This window comes from Bombina bombina, chromosome 2 (assembly GCF_027579735.1).
Source record: "Bombina bombina isolate aBomBom1 chromosome 2, aBomBom1.pri, whole genome shotgun sequence".
In the NCBI taxonomy this organism is placed as follows: Eukaryota; Metazoa; Chordata; class Amphibia; order Anura; family Bombinatoridae; genus Bombina; species Bombina bombina.
This window is the reverse complement of record NC_069500.1, coordinates 1,315,302,704-1,315,325,930: the sequence shown is the minus strand read 5'-3', so window position 1 is coordinate 1,315,325,930 and position 23,227 is coordinate 1,315,302,704. Positions and strand designations below refer to the sequence as shown.

General features: G+C 37.0%; 2 protein-coding genes across 2 annotated transcripts in view; one reads left to right on the top strand and one right to left on the bottom strand.

Moving 5' to 3' along the window:
• Positions 1-8,474: 8,474 nt before the first annotated feature.
• Positions 8,475-10,955, bottom strand: TADA2B (transcriptional adaptor 2B). Its single transcript, XM_053704163.1, has 2 exons — positions 10,686-10,955; positions 8,475-9,630 (listed from the first exon to the last, which is right to left on the bottom strand). The coding sequence occupies exons 1-2, from the start codon at positions 10,953-10,955 to the stop codon at positions 8,638-8,640; spliced, it is 1,263 nt and encodes a 420-aa protein (XP_053560138.1). The 3' UTR covers positions 8,475-8,637.
• Positions 10,956-11,002: 47 nt separating this feature from the next.
• The window catches only part of CCDC96 (coiled-coil domain containing 96), a 47,926-nt gene continuing 35,701 nt past the window's right edge, over positions 11,003-23,227 (top strand). The window contains exon 1 of the mRNA XM_053704161.1: positions 11,003-11,460. Within this exon, the coding sequence (XP_053560136.1) occupies positions 11,366-11,460 (95 nt within the window). The 5' untranslated portion in view covers positions 11,003-11,365. The remainder of the gene's footprint in view (positions 11,461-23,227) is intronic.

Below are 23,227 nucleotides of genomic sequence, written 5' to 3'. Positions count from 1 at the left end.
AATAAGAATCCATAGTGCTGTGGACATTTGTTTCTGTTAAATGAGGCCTAGTACTTACATATACAGAGCCACTGAAGGGAATGAGAGACACAGAAGACAGACAAATAAAATTGATTTCAGCTTGTCTGAACCTTTAGTTAGGGAAGGAGTCATGGACACTGAATCTACTTGGAAACCTATAAAGGTGACCTTTGTCTGAGGAATCAAGGAACTCTTTGGTAAAAAGATCCTCCAACCATGTCTTTGAAGAAACAACAACAACAACAGTTGATTCATGTTTGATTCTTCTAAAGAGAAAGCCTGAGCTAGTAGATGATCTAGGTAAGTAAATACTGCAATACCCTGCATTCTGATTACAGATAAAAAGGGTACTGAGAACCTTTGTAAATATTCTTGGAGCTGTAGCTAGACCAAATGGAAGAGCAGCAAACTGATGATGCTTTTCCAGAAAAGAGAACATAAAGAACTGGCAATGTTCTGGGTGTATTTGGATGTGAAGGTAAGAATCCTGTAAATCTATTGTGGACATAAAGTGACCTTGTTGAACAAAAGGCAGAATAGCCCTTATAGTTTCCATCTTAAAAGTTGGAATTATTACAAATTTGTTTAGTTTTCAGATCCAGAATTGGTCTAAAAGGATTTTCCTTCTTTGGTACTATGAAGAGATTTAAATAAAATCCCATACCCTGTTTCTGTGAAGGAACTGGAACAATTATTCCCATATTTTCAAGATCAGACCAGGGATTTTAGACAGATTCTAAACAAGATTTTTTTTTTTTTTTTTTTTTTAATTAATCTGCTCCCTACCAGTAGTACTGGGTTGGAGGCCGTACATTTATGAGGTCTCAGAGGCTGGATCAAGTTTCTTATTCTGCTTCGATGTATTCCAATTTTTAAAGATGTTCTCCAGACTGAGCCAGATGGTTTAGGGGAGGAGTCTGTTTTAAGTTCTGACCAAAGGAAATAAAATGATTGAGAGCATTAAATTTCCCTTTAAACTATTTGCCCTGGGGAAGGAAAACTCCCTTATCTCCAGTAATAGTAGAAATAATAGTATCCAGTTGAGACCTAAATCATTTATTTCCTTGGAAAGAGATAGCAATCTAGTTTTTGATACCATATCAGCATTCAATGATTGAAGCCATAAAGCTCTTCTGGTAAGAATAGCTAAAGACTATGTTAATTTTCAGGATATCAAATACTGCATTGCAAATAAAATTATTTGTAAATTCAAGGTCAGAAGACAACTGCTGAGCTAGATTGGATAACCAGAAAGTAGAAGCAGCAGCTACATCAGCGATATAGCTTGTCTAAGAATATAGCCAGTATGTAAATATGCCCTTCATAAATAAGATTCAAGTTTTCAATCTAAAGGGTCTTTAAAAGACAGTAAGTCTTCTAAAGGAATAGTAATACGCTTAGCTAGAAATGGAAATGGCCCCATCAACTTTGGGAATCGTTTCCCATAACTCTAAATTAGCAGCAGGTAAAGGATATAGTTTTTTTAAACCTTGAAGAAGGGTTAAAGAGACACCCGGTTTAGCAATCATATCAGAGACAGCATCAGGTATAGGGAAAATCTCAACAACTGTTTTATATAAAGAATTTAAACAATTACAAGGTTTATCAGAAGGTTTAGCTTCTTCAATCCCTAAAGTGACAAATACTTCCTTCAAAAGAAAACAAATATGTTCAATTTTAAGTAAAAATGAGGAATTCATTTGAAGATACTTCAGTATTATGTAGGTCAGTACTTATATTACTAGTAGAAGGTAACATTTGAATTTACCTTTTTCGCTTATTTGAAGGCGGTAGTGCAGCTACGGCCTTCGTGATGACAGTAGCAATAAACTTTTTCATTGCTGGAGGTACGCCACCTGCATCCATCTGTAAGGAAGACACAGTAGGTGCATTAGTACACACAGAAACAGATTGATCGGTATGCAATAAAAAAAAAAATCTAAGCATGAGCCACATAAATGAGCTGAAGAAAGGTGTTCAACAGACTCAGTTCCTATGGTAACTTAAGTGACGGATTGGTGCTGCCCCATTATGGCAATTTTTTTTTTTTAGTATAAATAAGATGCAATAATTACTATTATTACCCCCCTTAAAGGGACAGTCTAGTATAAATTAAACTTTCATTATTCAGATAGGACTTTTAATTTTAATCAACTTTCCAATTTACTTTTATCATTAAATTTGCTTTTTTCTCTTGGTATTCTTAGTTTAAACTAAACCTAGGTAGGTTCATATGCTAATTTCCAAGCCTTCGAGGGCTGCCTCTTAAATCTCTTTTCAACACAAAGAGACAGAAAGTACACGTGGGTCATATAGATAACACTGTGTTCAGGCACAGGGGGTTATTTAAGATTTAGCACAAAACAATGCTAAATTTAAGACAATAGATAATAAACAGTCACAGTCATGTGATCAGGGGGCTGGAAGAAGGTTCCTAGATACAAGGTAATCCCAGAAATAAAGGGATTATCTTTCTTTTAAAACAATAACAATTCTATGGTTCAATTTTTGATGAAAAGGAAAAATATGCCCCCTTTATATAGCGTTGCAAGGATGTTAAAACGCTAAGCAATGAAGCCTAGGAAAGCAGTTAATGTCAGTTTGCGCAAGATTTCAAATGCAATTTATATAGGGGGAAAAAGCACCAAAAAAAATTGCATCTATGATGCATCATGGCCTGCGCTATTAGATGCACCAATAGAGATGCATAGTTTAAATGACAGTTTGCACATTTTGTGGAGCGAAAATACAATACTAAGATGTGCACCTAAAAGCATGAAAAAATAAAAAAGGGTGCAAAACAAATTGGAGCACAAATCATACGCATACACGTGTCAGAAAACGTGCACTTGCATGCGCATGTGAATTTCAGGGCGCAAAAATTATAGCAAGCAAGGGTAATCGTAAAAATCAGGCCCTGGACCATACATACATATAGATATACATAGTTAAACTATTAAGTTAAAAGTGCCCAACCCATAGCCGAGTGTCTAGATAAAAATACAAATATACTTACCTATAGACACTTGTCCACTAATAGCAAACAGCCAAACCAGTACTGAAACAAATCAGCAGAGTTAATGGAATAGGAGTAGAACGTCAATCTGAAAAGGGAGGCAGAAAATTTAATCCCTTTGATCGAATTTTAGAGCCTACGAAAAGATTTCCGCTTCACATCCCTCTGACAAGCACTGTACTCTGAGGGGAACCGGGCTTCAATATGCTCTGAAGCAACCAAGCACATCATACTTCAACCACCTCCAACAGAAGCAAAGTTTAAAACCGAGGTATGATTGAGGTGAGGGTTATAGGCTTTTGAGGTTTGGGAAACTTTTCCTCCTCCTGGTAGGAATGTATATATCCCATACGTAACAGCTTGTGGACTTTCGCCACCTATATGAAAGAAAAGGACATTTAACTGCTGAGCACAACTATAGTAACGACTCACCATGCTCTTGTTTTTCCGCCTGTGCCTGCAGCTGTCTTTAAAGTCATTCTCTTATTTAACTGCTTTAAAGTATTAGTGAAGCTCTGCATCTTCACACTGCGCCGCCATAAAAAAAATATTTACATTTAAAAAAACAAAAACAAAAAAAACACCACCACAAACGAGACTTTTTCAGTTTCACAGAAACTTGTTTATTGCATCATACCAAATTGAAATAATGCATATAGATATATAGTATTCATATCAATTGCAAAACAATAAATTATATATATAAAAAACAAAAACACACACGTTTCATGGCTTTGTGTGCCCAATAGGTATATAACAACTAGAGGCTCAGTGAGAAGAGACGGGTTACCAAAAGACCCACTAGATCTCAATTCTAGTGATAGTTTGCATTATAATGATGATTTAAACTAGTCTGTAGAAAGCTTTGATAATCCTCATCCTTAAATGTCTTGAATACCAAGAAAGGTTACCTGAGCCTCACACAAAATATAAAACCTGGAGTCATTACACTGCATAAAGAAACCGATTACAATAAGTCATACGTGCAAACAAATAACATCAGGATATTGCCAACAACGTAAAATAATGCAGACTTTTCAAAGTAGGTAGAAAACAAAAACACACAATATGGTACAGTGGGACTCAAGTTAACAAAAAGGTGTCACTGTGTAGTAAATGTTTGTTTGAAGATTTAAAAATGCTAAATGAAAAGTCCTTAGACAATTACGGACTGATAGTGGGAACAAGCCTCTGAATAGCCTGGTCCTTATCTTAGTCTCATGAGGATAAAACACAATTGAAAATCGTCTGTACATATTGTGAATCAGCTTTAAAAAGTTACAGCAAAACAAGTGCAGAAATAAGCATTACCAAGTGCAGGAGTAAAAAATGTCACATTTATTTTAGTTGTGTCCTTGCATCCCAAGGGAATGTTCAAGTTTCATCTTAGACAATTATTTTGGCCATCAGAAGTATGATATCACATTTGTGTTATGTCAAAAAATATTCAAAGGTTAAGTCAGAAGTGAAAATATTTAGTAGAATGAATATACTAGGAGTACATTTTGGTTTGTTTGCCTTGCAAAGAAAGTAGGGAAGAGACCGGTAATATATGTATCTAAATTAAGTGATGCGGGCACCTGAAGGCTGCACATTTTCCATCAAAGAGCAGGGACAGGCCAGTGGGCAAGGTGTAATGGCACGCAAAAATTTAAAGGGGATTTAAATGATGCCAAACTGCAGGGCTAGACAAACCCAGGGAGAAAGTGGTTCCAGAAATATTACCCCGGCTCCTAACTTTTTGAGTTTTTCTCCTTAATCTATACACAAATACCACTATATGGCTACTAACAGTATGCCTGGCTCATAATATGTAACAGATTTGTCAACCCATGCATACTGAAAAGTCATAGCTATTCAATATTAGATATAAAAACTGAAAGGTAGTAACTGTCAGTTGTTCCACATTAAGCAGGATTTTTTTTTAAATTAGTCTCCAAAGTAATCGGACTGTATATTAAATGTCTTACAAAAATAACTGATGTGGGTAATTTTGTTCAATTACAAAGTAAAGGGCTGCAAACCATCAGTGCCAACCAATTGCCATGTGTGAACTAAAAACAGAACTCACATGTTCTGGTCTGGGCTTAGAGGTGACAGCACCAGAATAAGTAAAAACACGGGGGAAGAAAGAAGTAGCTGAACATTAGTCAGCTTGGCTGATACAAGTTTGGTACAATGTATATTTCAGCACAATTAGCATGCTTTTTTTCCCCTCAAGTGTACGTCACATCAAATACGTCATGAAACAGCATTTTACAATCGCTCTACCTGAATATTAACCATAAGCCACAGAGCACTATACTCCTACACTGGTCATTCGATTCTTCCTGAGGATATAAGTGAGAACCATAGTGTCCTACATAAGGAAAATCTATTAACAATCCTTTATAATAAAAAGATTATTTTCCACGCAGAGCAAAAAAACTGGGCAACTACTGTATATATAACTGGAAAAAAAAAACATACCAAAACATCCCAGTATATGTATGGGACTTTGCTGCTCCTGAGCTTACCTAGATAGACCCTTAAACAAAGGATAACAAGAGAAGAAAATTAAATAGAAGTAAATTTAAATTTGTATGCTCTATCTGAATCATGAATGCCTAATTATGACTTTCTGTACACACAAATGTTTTCTTAAAGGGACAGTAAAGTGATAACATACGATCTGATTTTCCTGCAAGCTTAACCCATTTGATTGTGGTGTCAAAGAACAAAAAACAGCTACTTCATATACAACATTAAACCAAAAGAAGCAATTTCTCATACATTTTATACTCTGCTGTTGGTGTAATAAGTCTTTGGAAACACATTAAGGAAAACACAATATTTACAGTGTTCTGCCCTTTTAAGTGGCTTCTTTAAGCCAGCGATTTCAAATGAGATCAAAAGTCCCCCAGGAACTAAATACTAAAGTAAAACAAACAGTCTCACTGTGCTGCATTGTGAATGGTATTTGACATGTAGATCAGTGCATTTCAAATATTAGATTGCAGAAATGCTTCTGTTAAGCACTAGAACAATACCTGCTACAGAGAAGTTATGTTATAAGTGCACGACTCCCAGCAACATCAGGTGAAATGTCACCATCAGCATTTGCAAGAGACAAAACGCTGGTTGTATCAATAGGTTGAGTGAATCCTCTGATCCTAGCAATGACAAGTTAAAGGGACAGTGAATGTTAAAAATATAGAAGGTATGTTTACTTGTCTTAGCGACGGGCTGCACAATCTGTAATTAAGTCAGACTAATACAGGGCAGCAAGCTCTGCTTTATAGATCAGTCTTAGCAAGTACAGCATCTGATTGGCTGTCCTGCATGTCTTATCCTTGGGAAAGAGTACAGTTAAGGGTCAGCTAAGAGGAGAATTAGACACTTTCCTCTTTGGATTTTACACAAAGTCAATGCAAGGTATGTGTGGAAATTAAAGGGACAGGAAACCCTTTTTTTTTTCCATTTTTCAGATAAAGCATTACGTTTTAAACAACTTTCCAATCTACTTCTAGCTAACTGAACACATCAGGTGAGCCAATGACTAGACATATGCAGCAACCAAGTCAGCAGCTAGCTCCCAGTCCCCAGCTCTCACTGCTGCCCCTGCCTAAATATGCTTTTCAATAAAGGGTAACAAAAAGAACAAATTAGATCATGGAAGCAAATTTGAAAAGTTGCTTAAAATTGCATATTTTATCTGAACCATGATGTTTTAATTATGAATTTACAATTCTATATAAAGATAAGGACCCTGTCACTATTTTGTACAAGTCAAAGGTGTGTGTGTGTGTGTATTACAGAATAGACCATTTACAGGGAAAAAAATAAATAAAAAGTTAGCCGCCACACAATGTTCTAAGATCTGTGGTACTTTTTCTCTCCAGGACTGTCAAATCATGTTCTAAACATATTTAAAATGCACTTCTCTGCATTACAGCTGCCATTGTCCCTTAAAAATATCTTGGTAACATCAGGCCCATTCCAACTATTCAAGGGCAAGAGACTGTCATAACTATAATTGCTGCTTATACATTAGTATATGGGTGTTTTTTTTGCTCATCACTAAGGATTTAAAAGATACTTCAGTTGAATAACTCAAGGTCACATACTTTTCCCTGTACAGCTAACAGGCACAGTAAGCACTGTAATGTTTCTGAAAATGTCATATTTATAAGGCTTATAATGACATTGGTAATTTGAAGGGTGATCTATTTGACTTTTCAAATGGTTTTAAAAAGGATAGATGCCCATTCCCCCCCGTCATTTCTACATTTGAAGTCTGGCAAAAATTATTTTCACAAAAACTGCACTTACTTACAATTCAAGCAATTGAATGTTTAAGATATTTAATTGTGCAGAATTAGAGCAAACCTTGGGTAGTTACTTTTGAAATCTGATTTAAAATGACAGGAAGGGGGTCACTTTTTTTTTTTTTAATAAATAAAAGGAGCTTGACTTAATTTAAAAATTTGGCTACCAAGATGTTTGAGAAACTAGAATGTTTTTAAAGGGGCAGTAAACTTACAAACTAATGTTATATAATTCTGCACATTTATACTTTAAAGGATTGCAGAGAAATTGTAACTAAAACCTCCTTTTACCAGAACGCCGCTCCTTGCTCTACTGAGCGGGTCTGGTTTTTACACAGCGCATCTGCAAAATTGTGTGCCCGGTCGCGCCATTAAAATGAATGTAGCTCACTCCCGCTCTGGTCTAGTAGCGGGAGCGAGCTACATTAATTTTAATGGCGCGACCGGGCACAGTGTTGCCGAGATGCGCTGTGTAAAAACCAGACCCGCTCAGTAGAGTGAGGTTCTGGTAAAAGGAGATTTTAGTTACAATTTCTCTGCAATCCTTTAAAGTATAAATGTGCCGGTAAGCTAATGTTATATAATTCTGCACCATGTGCAGAATTATATAACATTAGTTTGTAAGTTTACTGCCCCTTTAACATATTTACATATTTTTACCGTTTGCAATCACCAATATTTTACACAGGAATCAAACTTTCAGCTTAAAGGGATACTAAACCCAAATTTTTTATTTCATGATTTAGATAGAGCATGCAATTTTAAGCAACTTTCTAATTTACTCCTATTATCAATTTTTCTCCGTTCTCTTGGTATCTTTATTTGAAAAAGGAGGAATGTAAGCTTAGGAGCTGGCCCATTTTTAGATCAGCACCCTGGGTAGCACTTGCTGATTGATGGCTAAATGTAGCTACCCAGGTGCTGAACCAAAGTTGCAAGCTCTATCTGAATCATGAAAGAAAAAAAATTGTGTTCAGTATCCCTTTAACTAGTGTCTTTATAAATGATAGGTCAACAAATTTAGATGACTCAACATTAAACATCATACGGATACCCAAGGAGCAGTACATGGTGAAAGACGCTAAAGATCGAGCCAAGGGGGAATAAAAAAAAAATTGTAAAGAAACTGCTTTGATGAGACATGACAATATATAATATATATTACATTAGTATTAAAATAACATTTATAAAAAAAAAAATCTGCAGGTGTTTTCCTGGAAAAAGGATTATTTATAAAGGGGCGATTTAAATTACAACAGGTCTTTTTTGAAGTCATAAATTATAAAAAAGTGGTCAAGATGCATCCCTAGATATCCAGCCACTTTCTGTTAGAAAGTTTAAAATCCTTTTCTTTAGAACCTTATCCAAATAACTGGGGAGACGACTTTTAGACGGAATCCCCTGTCTTTTTTGAAGGTGGTCTTTTATAATAATTGTTTTCACAGTCAAGTAGCGAGTTGGACTTAAGTTCAGGGAGCTGCACAGAACCTTCTCTCGGTCAGATAAGAGTTCAAAACCAGAGAGATTCTCAATAGCTGCAAATTCTCCATCCTTGCCATCTTCCCTCCCTCTTTTAGAGCTAGCTGTATTTTTATTCTCCTTTCTCTTCTCTCTTTTGTGTCTGGCTGCTTCATATTCTGCAGATTCTTCCATTTTTGTAATACCATTTCTGCGGTATCGCTGTAATTCCCGAATCTTAGTTCGGAGCATCCTCTCTTTGTGCATATTCTCAAAAAAGTCTTCAATTTCCTTATTGGACATAAACTGGTAGAGCGGCCTCAGTTTTAATCTAAGTTCCTTCTCCTCTTTAGATATTTTCCGTTTTACTGGCTTCTCTTTATCTTTCTTATCCTTCCCTAAAAAGGAAGGAACCAAATTGTAATCCCTTGCTATGTTCTTCCGTCGTTGCCGCTCTTTGAGCTTCCTTACATACATATCTACATAAGATTCTTTTAGTTCCACTTCAACATCATCATCGTCATAATTTACAGACAAACCACTGATTAGAGTTTCTGCATCCTGATCATATTCAATCTCGTAATCATCTCGGAGAGGCATATAACCCAACTGCTGCTGTTCTGCAACAGTTATATCCAAAGGAGGTAGTGGTGTTGTCAAACTAGGAGACAGTGGCCCTCCTGTGGGACAAGTATGATCTGTCACTCTGTTGGGAATACTATCTGGAATACAGGCCTTCCCAAGGTTTCCATGTATATACATACTGACGTAGTGTTCCATCACTTCCTGGGGAGTCCGAGAGGCTCCCACATGTGCTGCCATATCCTCCTGCAACCAGAAAAAAAATAGTTTTGAAAGTATACACCAAAATAAATGTTATGTATGAACACAACTGAGAAAAGAGGACCGAGTATCAAAATGCCTTGTTCAGGAATATTATATATATATATATATATATATATATATATATATATATATATATATATATATATATATATATATATATATATATACATACATACATACATACACACACCACCAGGCTACTAAAATTATGTTTTAGTGTCACACTGTGAAGGTCAGCAATACACTATATTTGCTACACATATGTTTAGTCCAGGGCATGACAAGGCTCCAAAAATTCTAGATCTTGCTGCTAATTATTAAGACCTTTCTATAAAATTATATTGTATTGTAGAAGTAATGCCAAAAAAAAAAAACTTTTGTTAGAAGTAAATGACCTACATCTTCTACCATGTATATGCAATATCTAAATAATATTATGGTTGTTTAATTTATACCCGTGTATATCACCACTGAGGACAGTAAGTTAGCTCTTCATTAGAAGTGATCAATTAAAGTCCATCTAAAATATTGCTTAGATTCCGCACCTGATTTTAAAACATGGAAAGTTTACCATCACTGTAAGGCTTCTAAAACACTGAATGTTCTAGGAAGTTGGAGATCACTGCTTGCACAAGTGCCAATGACAACATGCTGCAATAATGTACCTGCGTTAATGAATAAATATAGAAGAAAGACAAATCAGGGACATTTTATTATGTATCGTTTAGTAGGCATTTGCTACTTTGTAAGGAATACAGATATTGATATGATTGGAGCACTGCAAAAGTATTCTATGCTTCTGACACCTATTGCTTTGGAGAAGTAAAAGGTCACCTAAATTGTACCCAAGGCTACAGCTGACACACACACACACATATACATATATATATAATGTATTATGATACAAGTAGTGATAAGCTTTTTCAACACCAAACCCTGTCAGTATTGCAACAGACTCTTGTAAACCGATTGACTGGAAGTCTTCAGTTTCAGTAAAAGGGTTAATAGCCTATCTCAAAGGAGTCTGACCTACTCACCCAGTTCCCGAATCCGAACTGTTCGATGGCATCGAGCAGCAGCTGCTCTTCCCTGCTGCTCCAGCCTCCTTCGGCCTCGGGCCCCCAAAGAGTGAAGCGGCCACCGTCCACCAGCTGGTACCCATGCCACCGCCGGTGATTGCCAATCTCAGCACCAGCCGAAAAGCAGTCTGCGCACAGCTCGATGTCCTGGCACTCGGTGCAACGGAGGCGCAGGCTGGTTACATCGGCCAGGCAGTAGACGCAGTACTTCTTACCCAGGTCCGCCATATTGGCGTTGTTGAACTCCACTGCCAGGCCTCGCCCACAACTACTACAGCGAATGCGCCAATTTGCTTACAGTCTGGCTCCTTCTACGCTGTATGAAACACAGCACAGAAACGCAGGGATTGGGTAATAGTTTAATGGTGTTCAACCAGTAAGGACAGGAGAGGGATCGTTAAGCGCCTCCTACAACGTAGTTTGCTGTTACTACGCATGCGTCAAGCTGCTTTTCATTGGCTCACAGGACGGGGCGCCAAGCAAAACAGGGCAAGGAAAAGATTGGGCGACAGTCTTAGTTAATCAGCCAATCAGGACAGCTAGATGTTCTCTAAGGCTACATAGCTTTATACGGAACCTGACGTCGTATCCATGGTATCCAACTAAACAATAATACAGCATCCAAGTGAAGCTGAGCAATGGAGACACCTGCAGCCGCTGAGGAAATGATCCTATCACCGGTTTCTGACGGGGACAGAATAGCGAGGGAGCCAGAAACCTCAGAGCCAACAAGGTATAACACACTTATATAGTTGTCAAGAGGGCAGTCTTATTAAACATGTGTTAGTTTAGTTAGCTTCATACATTGCCATTTTGTATCAGAAAAATGTAATGATGAAATTAAATAATAGAGTACATAAATCTTTTCGTGCGATTCCCAAGGCTTAGAAAAATTACCATATTTTATAAAATCAAATAATTTGAAAATGCAAAATAGATTGTAGTTGTGAAAAAGTGAAATGAACTACATTTTTTAAAATAATGTTAATCAAATAAAAAATATTTACACTTAAAATACTCTTAGATTTCATTCTCAAAACATTGAGCAATAGGTTAGAGGAATATTATGTAAATCTTCTATTACAACTCAACTATAATAAAAAGGAGGAACCAGTCTGTATATTATGGTAGATTTGTTTCTGACATCACCAGAAATGCAAATAAATGCACATTAAATATCGTTGCCAGATATGTTCCCCAAGTGTGTAGTCTTTTTGCTGATCAGTCTTATTAATGCTAATATGCATTACCCACAACACATCTTCCATTCCCACTAGACCATGACAAAATGTATCCTGCTGAAATCATGCTTGTTTGCTGAACACCCTAAAAATCTCAGAAGATTTGAAAGCTACAGTTCCTCTAGGCCTGTCAACTTTGAACACATTTTATTGTGTATATAAAATGGGAATGGGACATTTTGAGGTTGTAATATAAAATGTTTAATTATGCTTAATAAAACAACTGTACAATTTTACTTTTATTATTTATTTTGCTATTCTTTTCTGTAATGTACAGGCTAATACATATCTGTCTATAACTGCCCTCAGCAGAGATGATAAGATAAGAAACTACTAAACAATGGTAATTTTGATAACAAAATTACAGTAGAAAGGCTTGTCTGTTCTAGTAATTAGTCTGGATTGGTTCCTCCAAGTAAGGGAAGTGGTAGGTAAAGTTTGGCTATTTAAAAACAACTGCAAGGTGTTATTTCATTCAAAAATGTCACCTAGGGCCAGATGTCCATAGACTCGCCAGCATATTGTTAATTCTTTGGGGGGCTTTTTTTAAAGTGAATGTAAATTTTGATGCTAAAGTGCCCGTTTTTTAAAAACTTTGATTAAAAACAGGGGCACTTACTTACCTTTTAAACTTGACAGCCACTCCAGCTTCCCCCGGTCGTCGCAAGCCATTTCTGACGTTAGAAATGATGGATCGGTCATCCTCCATTCACGGCTTTCCCCCCAGGGGAATCAGTGTCTGATTCAATGCTGTGACTGGAGGAAGCCGGATTCCTCATTTTAGACCCAGGAAGAGGCTTTGCGACAGGCGGAGGAAGCTGGAGCGGTTGTCAAGTTTAAAAGGTAAGTTTTTTTTTCACAACAAGAGTGAAATTTAAATTTTGAATTAAAGTGCCCCTGTTTTTAACAAAAAATTTAAAAACCGGACACTTTAGCATCAAAATTTACCTTCACTTTAATCATTATATTGCAATGCATGTGTCTCCCATTTAAACCCAGAACCCAGCATGGATAGATAAACAGCTCTCAAGCAACAATTTGCCAAATTTAATTGAGGGGCCTTGCAGTTCTGATGCTGACAAGTGGCAACACTTAGATAATTTCACCATATCATAGAATTTAAATTTATTGTTAGATTGAACAATCTTATAATTACAAGTAACTTAGACAGTCTTCTGGTTTAAGTCTGGTATAACCTGTAGTAAATAAAGGAAACATAAAAGTGAACTAGTTAAATGATCATTAACTGTAAATAAATGCTAGATATAATGCTGTATTTAAAACCAAATATTAGCCTAAACATAAGTAGATTCTTTAAAAATAATGTCAGCTGTTTACCCCCATGACCCAATATGATACAAATATGTCATGCAGTACATTGCTCATCGCACCTCCTAACATATATAAATATGTCACAGCTTCAGGAAGTTACAGCAGCCTCGGCTCTAAAGTGACAGCTGAGAGCTGCTGTTCCTCAGCTTCAGGCATCTGTCTTCATATAGTAACTGAGCATGATCGGTGCTCCGTTACCATATGAAGGCAGATGCCAGATCTTTACAGACAGTGAAACTGTGTGTGTCACTGTCTGTAACAATCAACTTCTTGTGCCAGCTGGAGGTGAGGGAGGGGAGGCAGGTGGTCGGCACAGGAGGGGAGGGTGTGGGAGGGGCCCTAAGCTAAAGACAGTTTTTGTTTTAAGGGAGAGGGAGGGCTTGGAAGCTACGACAAAAGGGGATAATCGGATGGAGGTAGGGGGCAACACTGCACTACAGAAAAATAAATAAATTATGAAATAAATAAAAAAAAATATTAAAAAACATAAACTGGGTACAGGCAGATGGCTGCCAGTACCTAAGTTTGCAACCACTAGTAATAGGGTGGGGATGGTTAAATAGCTGTTTGGGGGGGATCAAAGAGGTGGGAGGGTTGAGGAAGGATCACTACACTGAAAGGAAAATAATAATAATAAAAAAAGCCTTAAACTGCACACTGGCAGACCTTCTGCCAGTACTTATGATGGTGGTGAACAGTGGGAGGGGAGACAGGGAAGAGAGGTGTTTGGGAGGGATCAGGACGTGGGAGGTGTCAGGTGGGAGGGTAATCTCTACTCTGCATCAAAATTTAACCTTACAAGCTAATTGATTAAGCCAGGTATTTCAGAAGTGTGGTGTCAGGAATTTCAAGTAAGGTGCGTAGCTGCAATTAGTGGCATTCTAATTACCAAAAAGCAATGATAAAGCCATGCAAGCTACTGATTAACCCTTTCGCTGAGTAACTCCTTGCCAAAAAGCAATGGCAAAGCCATGCAAGCTACTGATTAATCTTTCGCTGATTAACCCCTTGCCAAAAAGCAATGCAAAACCATGCAAGCTAACTGATTAATCCCTTCGCTGCCAGGAATTTCAGAAGTGTGGTACTCAGCTGCAATTAGCGGCCTTTTAATTGCCAAAAAACAACCTTGCATGTCTGTTATTTCTAAACAAAGGGGATATCAGAGAAGTTTTTATAACCATTTGTCATATGACTGCAGTAGTTGTGTGCAAATTTAAGTGAGAAACCCAAAGTTTGATAAAAAGTTTACAATTTTTTTATATGATCGTATCTAGCAGCCAAATAGTGGCATCAAATGTACCAAAATGGGCCTAGATCAATACCTTGGGCTGTCTACTTTAAAAATATATATAGTTTTCATAGGTAAATCAAAAACTCGATTTCTGTTTAAACAAAGTGATAGCAACAATGCTAAAGATTATCTGATACTTTGGGCAAGTGCTTCTCTGAAATTCACGGTAGCGAAAGGATTAAATATTAAAGAAATAAGTGTACAGTTTTCTAGAAGTATTTTAAGTTTTAACATGATGATGCCCATTACTTTATAGAAACTAGATTTATCTAATCTGTTCTGCTGAGGAGAAATATGTGCAGATAAAGTGTGCAAACAATGGCTGCGTGCAACATTAAAATGATAACAATGGAGATTGCCTCACCATTTTTGATTTTTCAGAAAATTGGCTACACAGATAAACACATAAATATATATGTATATAAGCATTTACATATATATAGTTACAGGGAACACACCGTTCCCATAGACCGTAATGTACTTTTCAGTGCCGTTTTTTTTCTAACACCCCACTGCCGCCAACTTTAACCTCTAAAAACTGCTTAGTGCAGTTTAAAAAAAAAAAAAAAAAAAAAAAGATGCTAATATTTTTTTAATTTATTATGGCCACTACACAAATTATTTTGGGGGACAATTGGATAATTGTTTGAGCGCTAATTGCTACCGTGAGCTCACGGTAGCAATAACCAACCACTTGTAATGGCTGGTCATTTATTGTGCGGCCGTAAACGGGCAAATTTGACCTTTTACAGGCAAGCGATAAATTAGTGATTCACTTTAGCCCTAAATGTTTCCAGCGTATTTCCACTCTCATTTTGTTATCACAGTTATTAAGTCGAGCAGATTAGTGATACAGCCCTTGACTTCCTGGTGAAATTCATGTTTCTGGTCTCTTTTCTGTGGCTAATTTGGGACAGATGTAAATGAGCTCCTGTTCTGATCTAAAATCACAATGTAGAATCTTGCAGGGCAAGTATCAATTTGCCATACTTCCAGGCACATTGTCAATCTTTCATCTTAAAAAGGGGCTTTCAAAATAAATGTATTTGTTTTACTTGGAATTACAAAAACAACACTGTAGTATTAGTTTCAATTCAATTGGAAACCGCTTCTGCTTAACATTGTTTTAAAAAAAAATATATGTTCTGATAGTATGAATGCTGCTCTTTGCATGAATGATTATTTTTGAATAGTGTTGTATGGATCAGTTTAAGGGATCCTACTATTACTGGGAGTAAATCACCAATTTTGAGTCATAAGAGTTTAATAAAATAGTAGGATCCCTTAAACTGATCCATACAACACTGAGGATATATTGTCAATAAGAGAAATTCTAAATATTTTACAAAATATAATCCAACTAAGAGTGTTGTATATGGTGTAAATACACAACAGTTACGATCCTTATGAACACCTCAAAATAATTGTTTATAGACAATAATGACCTTTAAGCTAATGTATGCAATCGAGCAAATATATATTAAAACTAATGACAGCTGTAATGTGTATATATATTTTGTTTGCTAGATGTCTTTTACACCTTGATCCTGTATTGATAACGTTCGAAAGAACAGAATTAAAAAAAAAAAAAAAATTGATCAAGTAATACTCACATGGTTTTCACTACATTACGATTTGTTATAGATATTATAATACGGTTTATCTTGCAAAAACACGTTTTTCTGCTTTGAATTACCATATATCTCATATTTATTGTTAGGTGAAAGGGTTAACATAATATTTAGTTAATACCGTTGATATGATGGAACAGAGGTGATGATGTGTATTAGGAAAGATAGACGTAAATATGGTAATATGGATGTCTTATTAAAGTAATGTATAAAGAGGCTCAAATAAGCAATACTGGTATATGTAGCTTTAAAAATTCAGTTGACTGTCTGTTAACCAATAGAATAACTGCATTCTCATTTAAATAAGCACTGTGTGAGTATATATATTATATGTGTGTGTGTATATACATATGTATTTACAGACAAATATACATATGTAAACCCATAAATACATATAAATACATATGTATACATATATAGGCATTCCAATGTTCTTCGCACATATACAGTATACAGGGAGTGCAGAATTATTAGGCAAATGAGTATTTTGACCACATCATCCTCTTTATGCATGTTGTCTTACTCCAAGCTGTATAGGCTCGAAAGCCTACTACCAATTAAGCATATTAGGTGATGTGCATCTCTGTAATGAGAAGGGGTGTGGTCTAATGACATCAACACCCTATATCAGGTGTGCATAATTATTAGGCAACTTCCTTTCCTTTGGCAAAATGGGTCAAAAGAAGGACTTGACAGGCTCAGAAAAGTCAAAAATAGTGAGATATCTTGCAGAGGGATGCAGCACTCTTAAAATTGCAAAGCTTCTGAAGCGTGATCATCGAACAATCAAGCATTTCATTCAAAATAGTCAACAGGGTCGCAAGAAGCGTGTGGAAAAACCAAGGCGCAAAATAACTGCCCATGAACTGAGAAAAGTCAAGCGTGCAGCTGCCAAGATGCCACTTGCCACCAGTTTGGCCATATTTCAGAGCTGCAACATCACTGGAGTGCCCAAAAGCACAAGGTGTGCAATACTCAGAGACATGGCCAAGGTAAGAAAGGCTGAAAGACGATCACCACTGAACAAGACACACAAGCTGAAACGTCAAGACTGGGCCAAGAAATATCTCAAGACTGATTTTTCTAAGGTTTTATGGACTGATGAAATGAGAGTGAGTCTTGATGGGCCCGTGGCTTGATTGGTAAAGGGCAGAGAGCTCCAGTCCGACTCAGACGCCAGCAAGGTGGAGGTGGAGTACTGGTTTGGGCTGGTATCATCAAAGATGAGCTTGTGGGGCCTTTTTGGGTTGAGGATGGAGTCAAGCTCAACTCCCAGTCCTACTGCCAGTTTCTGGAAGACACCTTCTTCAAGCAGTGGTACAGGAAGAAGTCTGCATCCTTCAAGAAAAACATGATTTTCATGCAGGACAATGCTCCATCACACGTGTCCAAGTACTCCACAGCGTGGCTGGCAAGAAAGGGTATAAAAGAAGAAAATCTAATGACATGGCCTCCTTGTTCACCTGATTTGAACCCCATTGAGAACCTGTGGTCCATCATCAAATGTGAGATTTACAAGGAGGGAAAACAGTACACCTCTCTTAACAGTATCTGGGAGGCTGTGGTTGCTGCTGCACGCAATGTTGATGGTGAACAGATCAAAACACTGACAGAATCCATGGATGGCAGGCTTTTGAGTGTCATTGCAAAGAAAGGTGGCTATATTGGTCACTGATTTGTTTTTGTTTTGTTTTTGAATGTCAGAAATGTATATTTGTGAATGTTGAGATGTTATATTGGTTTCACTGGTAAAAATAAATAATTGAAATGGGTATATATTTGTTTTTTGTTAAGTTGCCTAATAATTATGCACAGTAATAGTCACCTGCACACACAGATATCCCCCTAAAATAGCTAAAACTAAAAACAAACTAAAAACTACTTCCAAAAATATTCAGCTTTGATAATAAATGAGTTTTTTGGGTTCATTGAGAACATGGTTGTTGTTCAATAATAAAATTAATCCTCAAAAATACAACTTGCCTAATAATTCTGCACTCCCTATATATATATATATATATATATATATATATATATATATATATATATATATATATATATATATATATATATATATATATATATATTCATATATCTGTATATATCTATACCTATATATAATCTTATATAAGTGTGTATATATATATATATATATATTTTGCATAATATAAAGAGAAGCAGTCTGCCAGGAATGAACAGCAGCATAAATAGCTTGTTCTATGGCCCGGTTGCCACCTGGGAGTAGCTTCTTTCTGCCCAATTGTGCTTTTCACAGAGGAAAACTTTCCTGCAGTATATCAGTCTGATCCTGCCAACATGGTCAGTCCAGCCCCGAAATACCAGGCAATTCTACTCTGAACAAGGAACATGACAACCCCAGACGATCGTTTCGTCCTCCTTTGGGCCTCGTCAGTGAGGTGCAGCCATATCCCTCTAAGCACATTGGGCAAGGAGTCCACGTCTGGTTTCCCCCATCAACCTTAGAGAGACTATGCCCAGGGTCATATTTACATATGCAAAACAGAAAGAGAAGCAGTCTGCCAGGAACGAACAGCAGCATCAATAGCTTGTTCTATGGCCCGGTTGCCACCTGGGCGTAGCTTCTTTCTGCCCAATTGTGCTTTTCACAGAGGAAAACTTTCCTGTAGTATATCAGTCTGATCCCACCGACATGGTCAGTCCAGCCCTGAAATACCAGGCAATTCTCCTCTGAACAAGGAACATGACAACCCCAGACAATCGTTTTGGCCTCGTCAGTGAGGTGCAGCCATATCCCTCTAAGCACATTGGGCAAGGAGTCCACGTCTGGTTTCTCCCATCACCCTTAGAGAGACTATCCCCAGGGTCATATTTACATATGCAAAATAGAAAGAGAAGCAGTCTGCCAGCAACGATATATATATTTTCCCCAAAAAACATATATATATATATATATATATATATATATATATATATATATATATATATATATTAGGGTTGCACCGATACCATTTTTTTAAGACTGAGTACCGATACTTGTTTTCAAATACTCGCCGATACCAATTACCGATACTTTTTTTTACTGTCATGTGACAGTTTACCAAGCACAATACAGACTAACTATTTAAGATTCCTTCTTTAATAATAATAATAAAATTACAACCAACCAAAAGTGAAATACAGTAAAAAATAGAACAGTGCACTGTTTAATCATGGGGAACAACACTATGGGCTAGATTACATTTGACTGGTAAGCTTTACCAATGCTCTCATTACATGTCCTACTCCATTAAAGTCTATGGAATTGGAAATGTGAACAGAGCATTTGTAAAGCTTACCAATCAAATGTAATCTAAATCTAGTCCTATAATTGCAGGATGAGTGTTCATTGGAATTAACTTAATTTGTCCTATGAGTACTCTTCCTGCAATTATATAATCTAAGGATATGGATGTTCCTCAGAGTACAGTATGTTTTGAACATAATTGTGCAAGATGAGAACTAGCAGTAAAAAAGGCAATCAAGCAATAAGAATAATTTTTCAAAAGTTAGTGGCAAGTTCTTTTTAAGGAACAGAACAGAACAGAAGCATCTCTGCATGTTCAGCTACTCTAGGTTGAACAGTCATTCACTTTCCACACTACTGCATGGGGCAGAAAGATATTCCGGGGTTTGTCTGAACGAGGTACAGTGATCTCTCCTAGAATAATACAAATAACAACAATTTGTATTGGCAGAACAATAGTAAACAATTTTTAGTTTAGTCTCCACTCCAGCTTAAAATGAAATGAGAACATGCATTTTGAAAAAACGTCACAAGATAGCATATGGTAGGAAGTGGAGGTATCGGTTTAAGTATCGGTGCATTTACACGAGTACAAGTACTCATGCAAATACTTGGTATCGGTACCGATACCGATACTAGTATCGGTATCGGTGCAACCCTAAAATATATATATATATATATATATATATATATATATGTATTTATAAATAAATAGAACATATTCTGCTATGTGAAGAACATGGGAATGTGAAATATTAATATTTCATGTTTGGTTAGCACACTTAAGAAAATGTGATCTGGTTTGCACGACTTGTTATTAGTTTCTCCCCCCCAATTTTCCTCATCCATTGAAGTCTAAGATTGAATATGTTTTAACGCGCGCTACCTGACGCACGCACAAAGCTTACTTCTAGCAGAGTTAAAGAAGGAGGGATAAATAGCGCTCTACTCGTAATCTACACCAGCCAGTGAGACGGTGGTATGTCAGCCTCCGTGGAGCGAGTGGAACAAACACAATGTTTAGAACTATTTTACAGCAAAATCATGTTAAATAAAATGCAATGTTTTATTTTTTTTTCTTGATAAAAATATTTGATGGATACAGTATTAAACCTGTAATGCCCTTTGAAATATTCATGTTCATAAGAGGCCGAATATGTGTCTATTTTCACATTTGAAAATTAGATTTGGGCTACTGCAAGTAATATGACTAGCAGTGCTAGAATCTTTCTTATTATGTTAAAGGTCAGTCTACTGCAGAATGTTTATTGTTTAACCCCTTGAGTGCTAATGACGGCTCTGAGTCGTCACAGAGTTTCCCACTCTGGTGCTAATGACGGCTCAGAGCCGTCACTAACACTCTCCCAACCTGAGGGAGATCTGGGGGCTCCCACCCGCTCCTATCACAGCGATCGGTGCTGCATAATGAAAAGCATCGCCGGGGCTTCCGTTTTGCGTGGTGACGTCACGCGCAATAAACGTGATGATGTCACCGCGCAACTTTATTTAACATTAACAATGTTAAATATAGGAGCAGGGGGCATGCTGCTTAGAAGCCTGTATCTCAGGCATCTAAGCAGCTACAGACCCCCAAGACCCACCGTTGGAAAGGTAATCGCCTAACCTTTCCAACGGTGTAAGTCTTGGGGATCTGAAATAAATAAAATAAAAAAAAATATTTTTAAAAATATTAAATAAAAACCCCTTTAAGAAAACCTTAGCACCCAGGTGGGAAAGTGCTTAGCACTCAAATGGTTAAAAAGATAGATAATCCCTTTATTACCCTTTACCTAGATTTGCATAACCAACACGGTTTTATTTATACACTTTTTACCTCTTTGATTACCTTGTATCTAAGCCTCTGCAGACTGCGTCCTTATTTCAGTTCTTTTGTCAGACTTGCATTTTAGCCAATCAGTGCTGACTCATAACATTGTGCTCACTCCTGTGGAGTAATTTATCTAATATGGCACATATGAACTAGCACTGTCTAGCTGTGAAAAACTATCAAAATCCACTGAGATAAGAAGTGGTCTTCAAGGGCTTAGAAATTAGCATATGAGCCTACCTACGTTTAGCTTTCAACAAGGAATACCAAGAGAACAAAGCAAATTTGCTGATAAAAGTAAATTGGAAAGTTGTTTAAAATTGCATGCCCTCTCGGAATCATGAACGTTTTTAATTTCTTTCATACAGATGGTGAAAGTCCACGATCAATTACTGATGGGAATTACCCTTCTCTACCACTAGGAGGAGGCAAAGAGTCCCAAACCCCAAGAGCTCTATGAAACCCCTCCCACATACTGTAGTCTTTACTTTGCCTCCGCTGGAGGTGGTTGAAGAATGAATGTGCGTTTGATTCTTCAGAGAAAGGGGTTTTCAGTCTATATTGAGGCCCGGTTTCCCCTCAGAGTACAGTGCTTGTCAGAGGGATGTATTTGGGGTATGGTTTATGATTCTTTGTTTCACCTCATGGGAATTTTTTCATAAACCCTCTATAATCGGTTGCAGGGACTTGTCTTTTGCCTCCCTTTATGGATCCACAATATACTCCTATTTTCATGACTTCTTCTGATATGTTTCAGTACTGGTTTGCTGCTTGTTTGTTAATGGACGAGTGTCTATTGAATACAGCTGTAGTAGTGCTCTCAAGGCTGCAGTTTTTGAAGCGTTTGGCTGCTCTCTAACTTTGAAACAAGCAGTAAAGTTATTTCCTATGGGATTTCTACCATGGCTGCCCTCAGATGTCACAGGGACATGTCCTGCAGCTTTCTACCGTGGGATTCTGGTATTTCCCACAATATTTCTTCTGTGATACCCATATATGCACTGGATGGACTCTCTTCTGGATACTGCTGCAACTGCATGCCTTGTAATACGGTGGAGGGGTGTTTTTGCAGGTAAGTGCTTTACCTGAGCACACACACTGCCCAGAGGCTATTTGTAGATACTCAGTCAGGTACAACATAGCCAGGGGACATACTTTGTTCTCCTCTTGACAAACGTTTTTGCTTATTTTGCAGGTTCCTGCATACTTTATACTGTTTTTTAAAGCATTACAGACTATACTGAATGGCTTTATTAACTCTCTGGCAGCTCTGTGGATACTTTTTTTTAGAACCTTTCTGTTATAGGTGTTTGGCCCTTTAAGATATCTGCTGCCATTTTTGTGCAGTTAACTGTTTAGTTGTGCACTCTCTAGTTTTGTAGGGTGTGTGTTTTTTTTATGGGTTTTTAATGCTTATTTTGCTCAGTACAGAAAATGTTTAGTTTTCTTTTTTTGCCCTCACTCTGGCCATTAGCCCTGCCTTCCCCCACAACTTCCCGGTCTTGTTCAAATTTCCTAAGGCCTACTACAGTATAGATAAGAAGTCAGTGTTCTAGGTCTGTAATTTATCCAATTTGATGCATCTAATAATGGATTTAGTTGCTAGAAAGGGGTGAGTACTCATGCAAAGGACTGGCAGGGGGGTTTATTTAGCATTTTTTTTAGTGTATTAACACTATGCTTAGAGTGTTAGAGTATTTGTAGAGAGCTCGCTACTTGTTTTTTCATTATCTGTATACTGTTTTTACACTGTATTATGGAATAAAAACTGTCCCCACTGTTGTTCGTACTGTACAAATTTGTTCCAGTACTAGCTTATTTCAACTTTGTCAAAGCTATGTATCTCTAATTTTGCATGCAATTATAAGGATTTTTATTTATAAGGATTTTTTTCTGTGTATGACACTGGTGG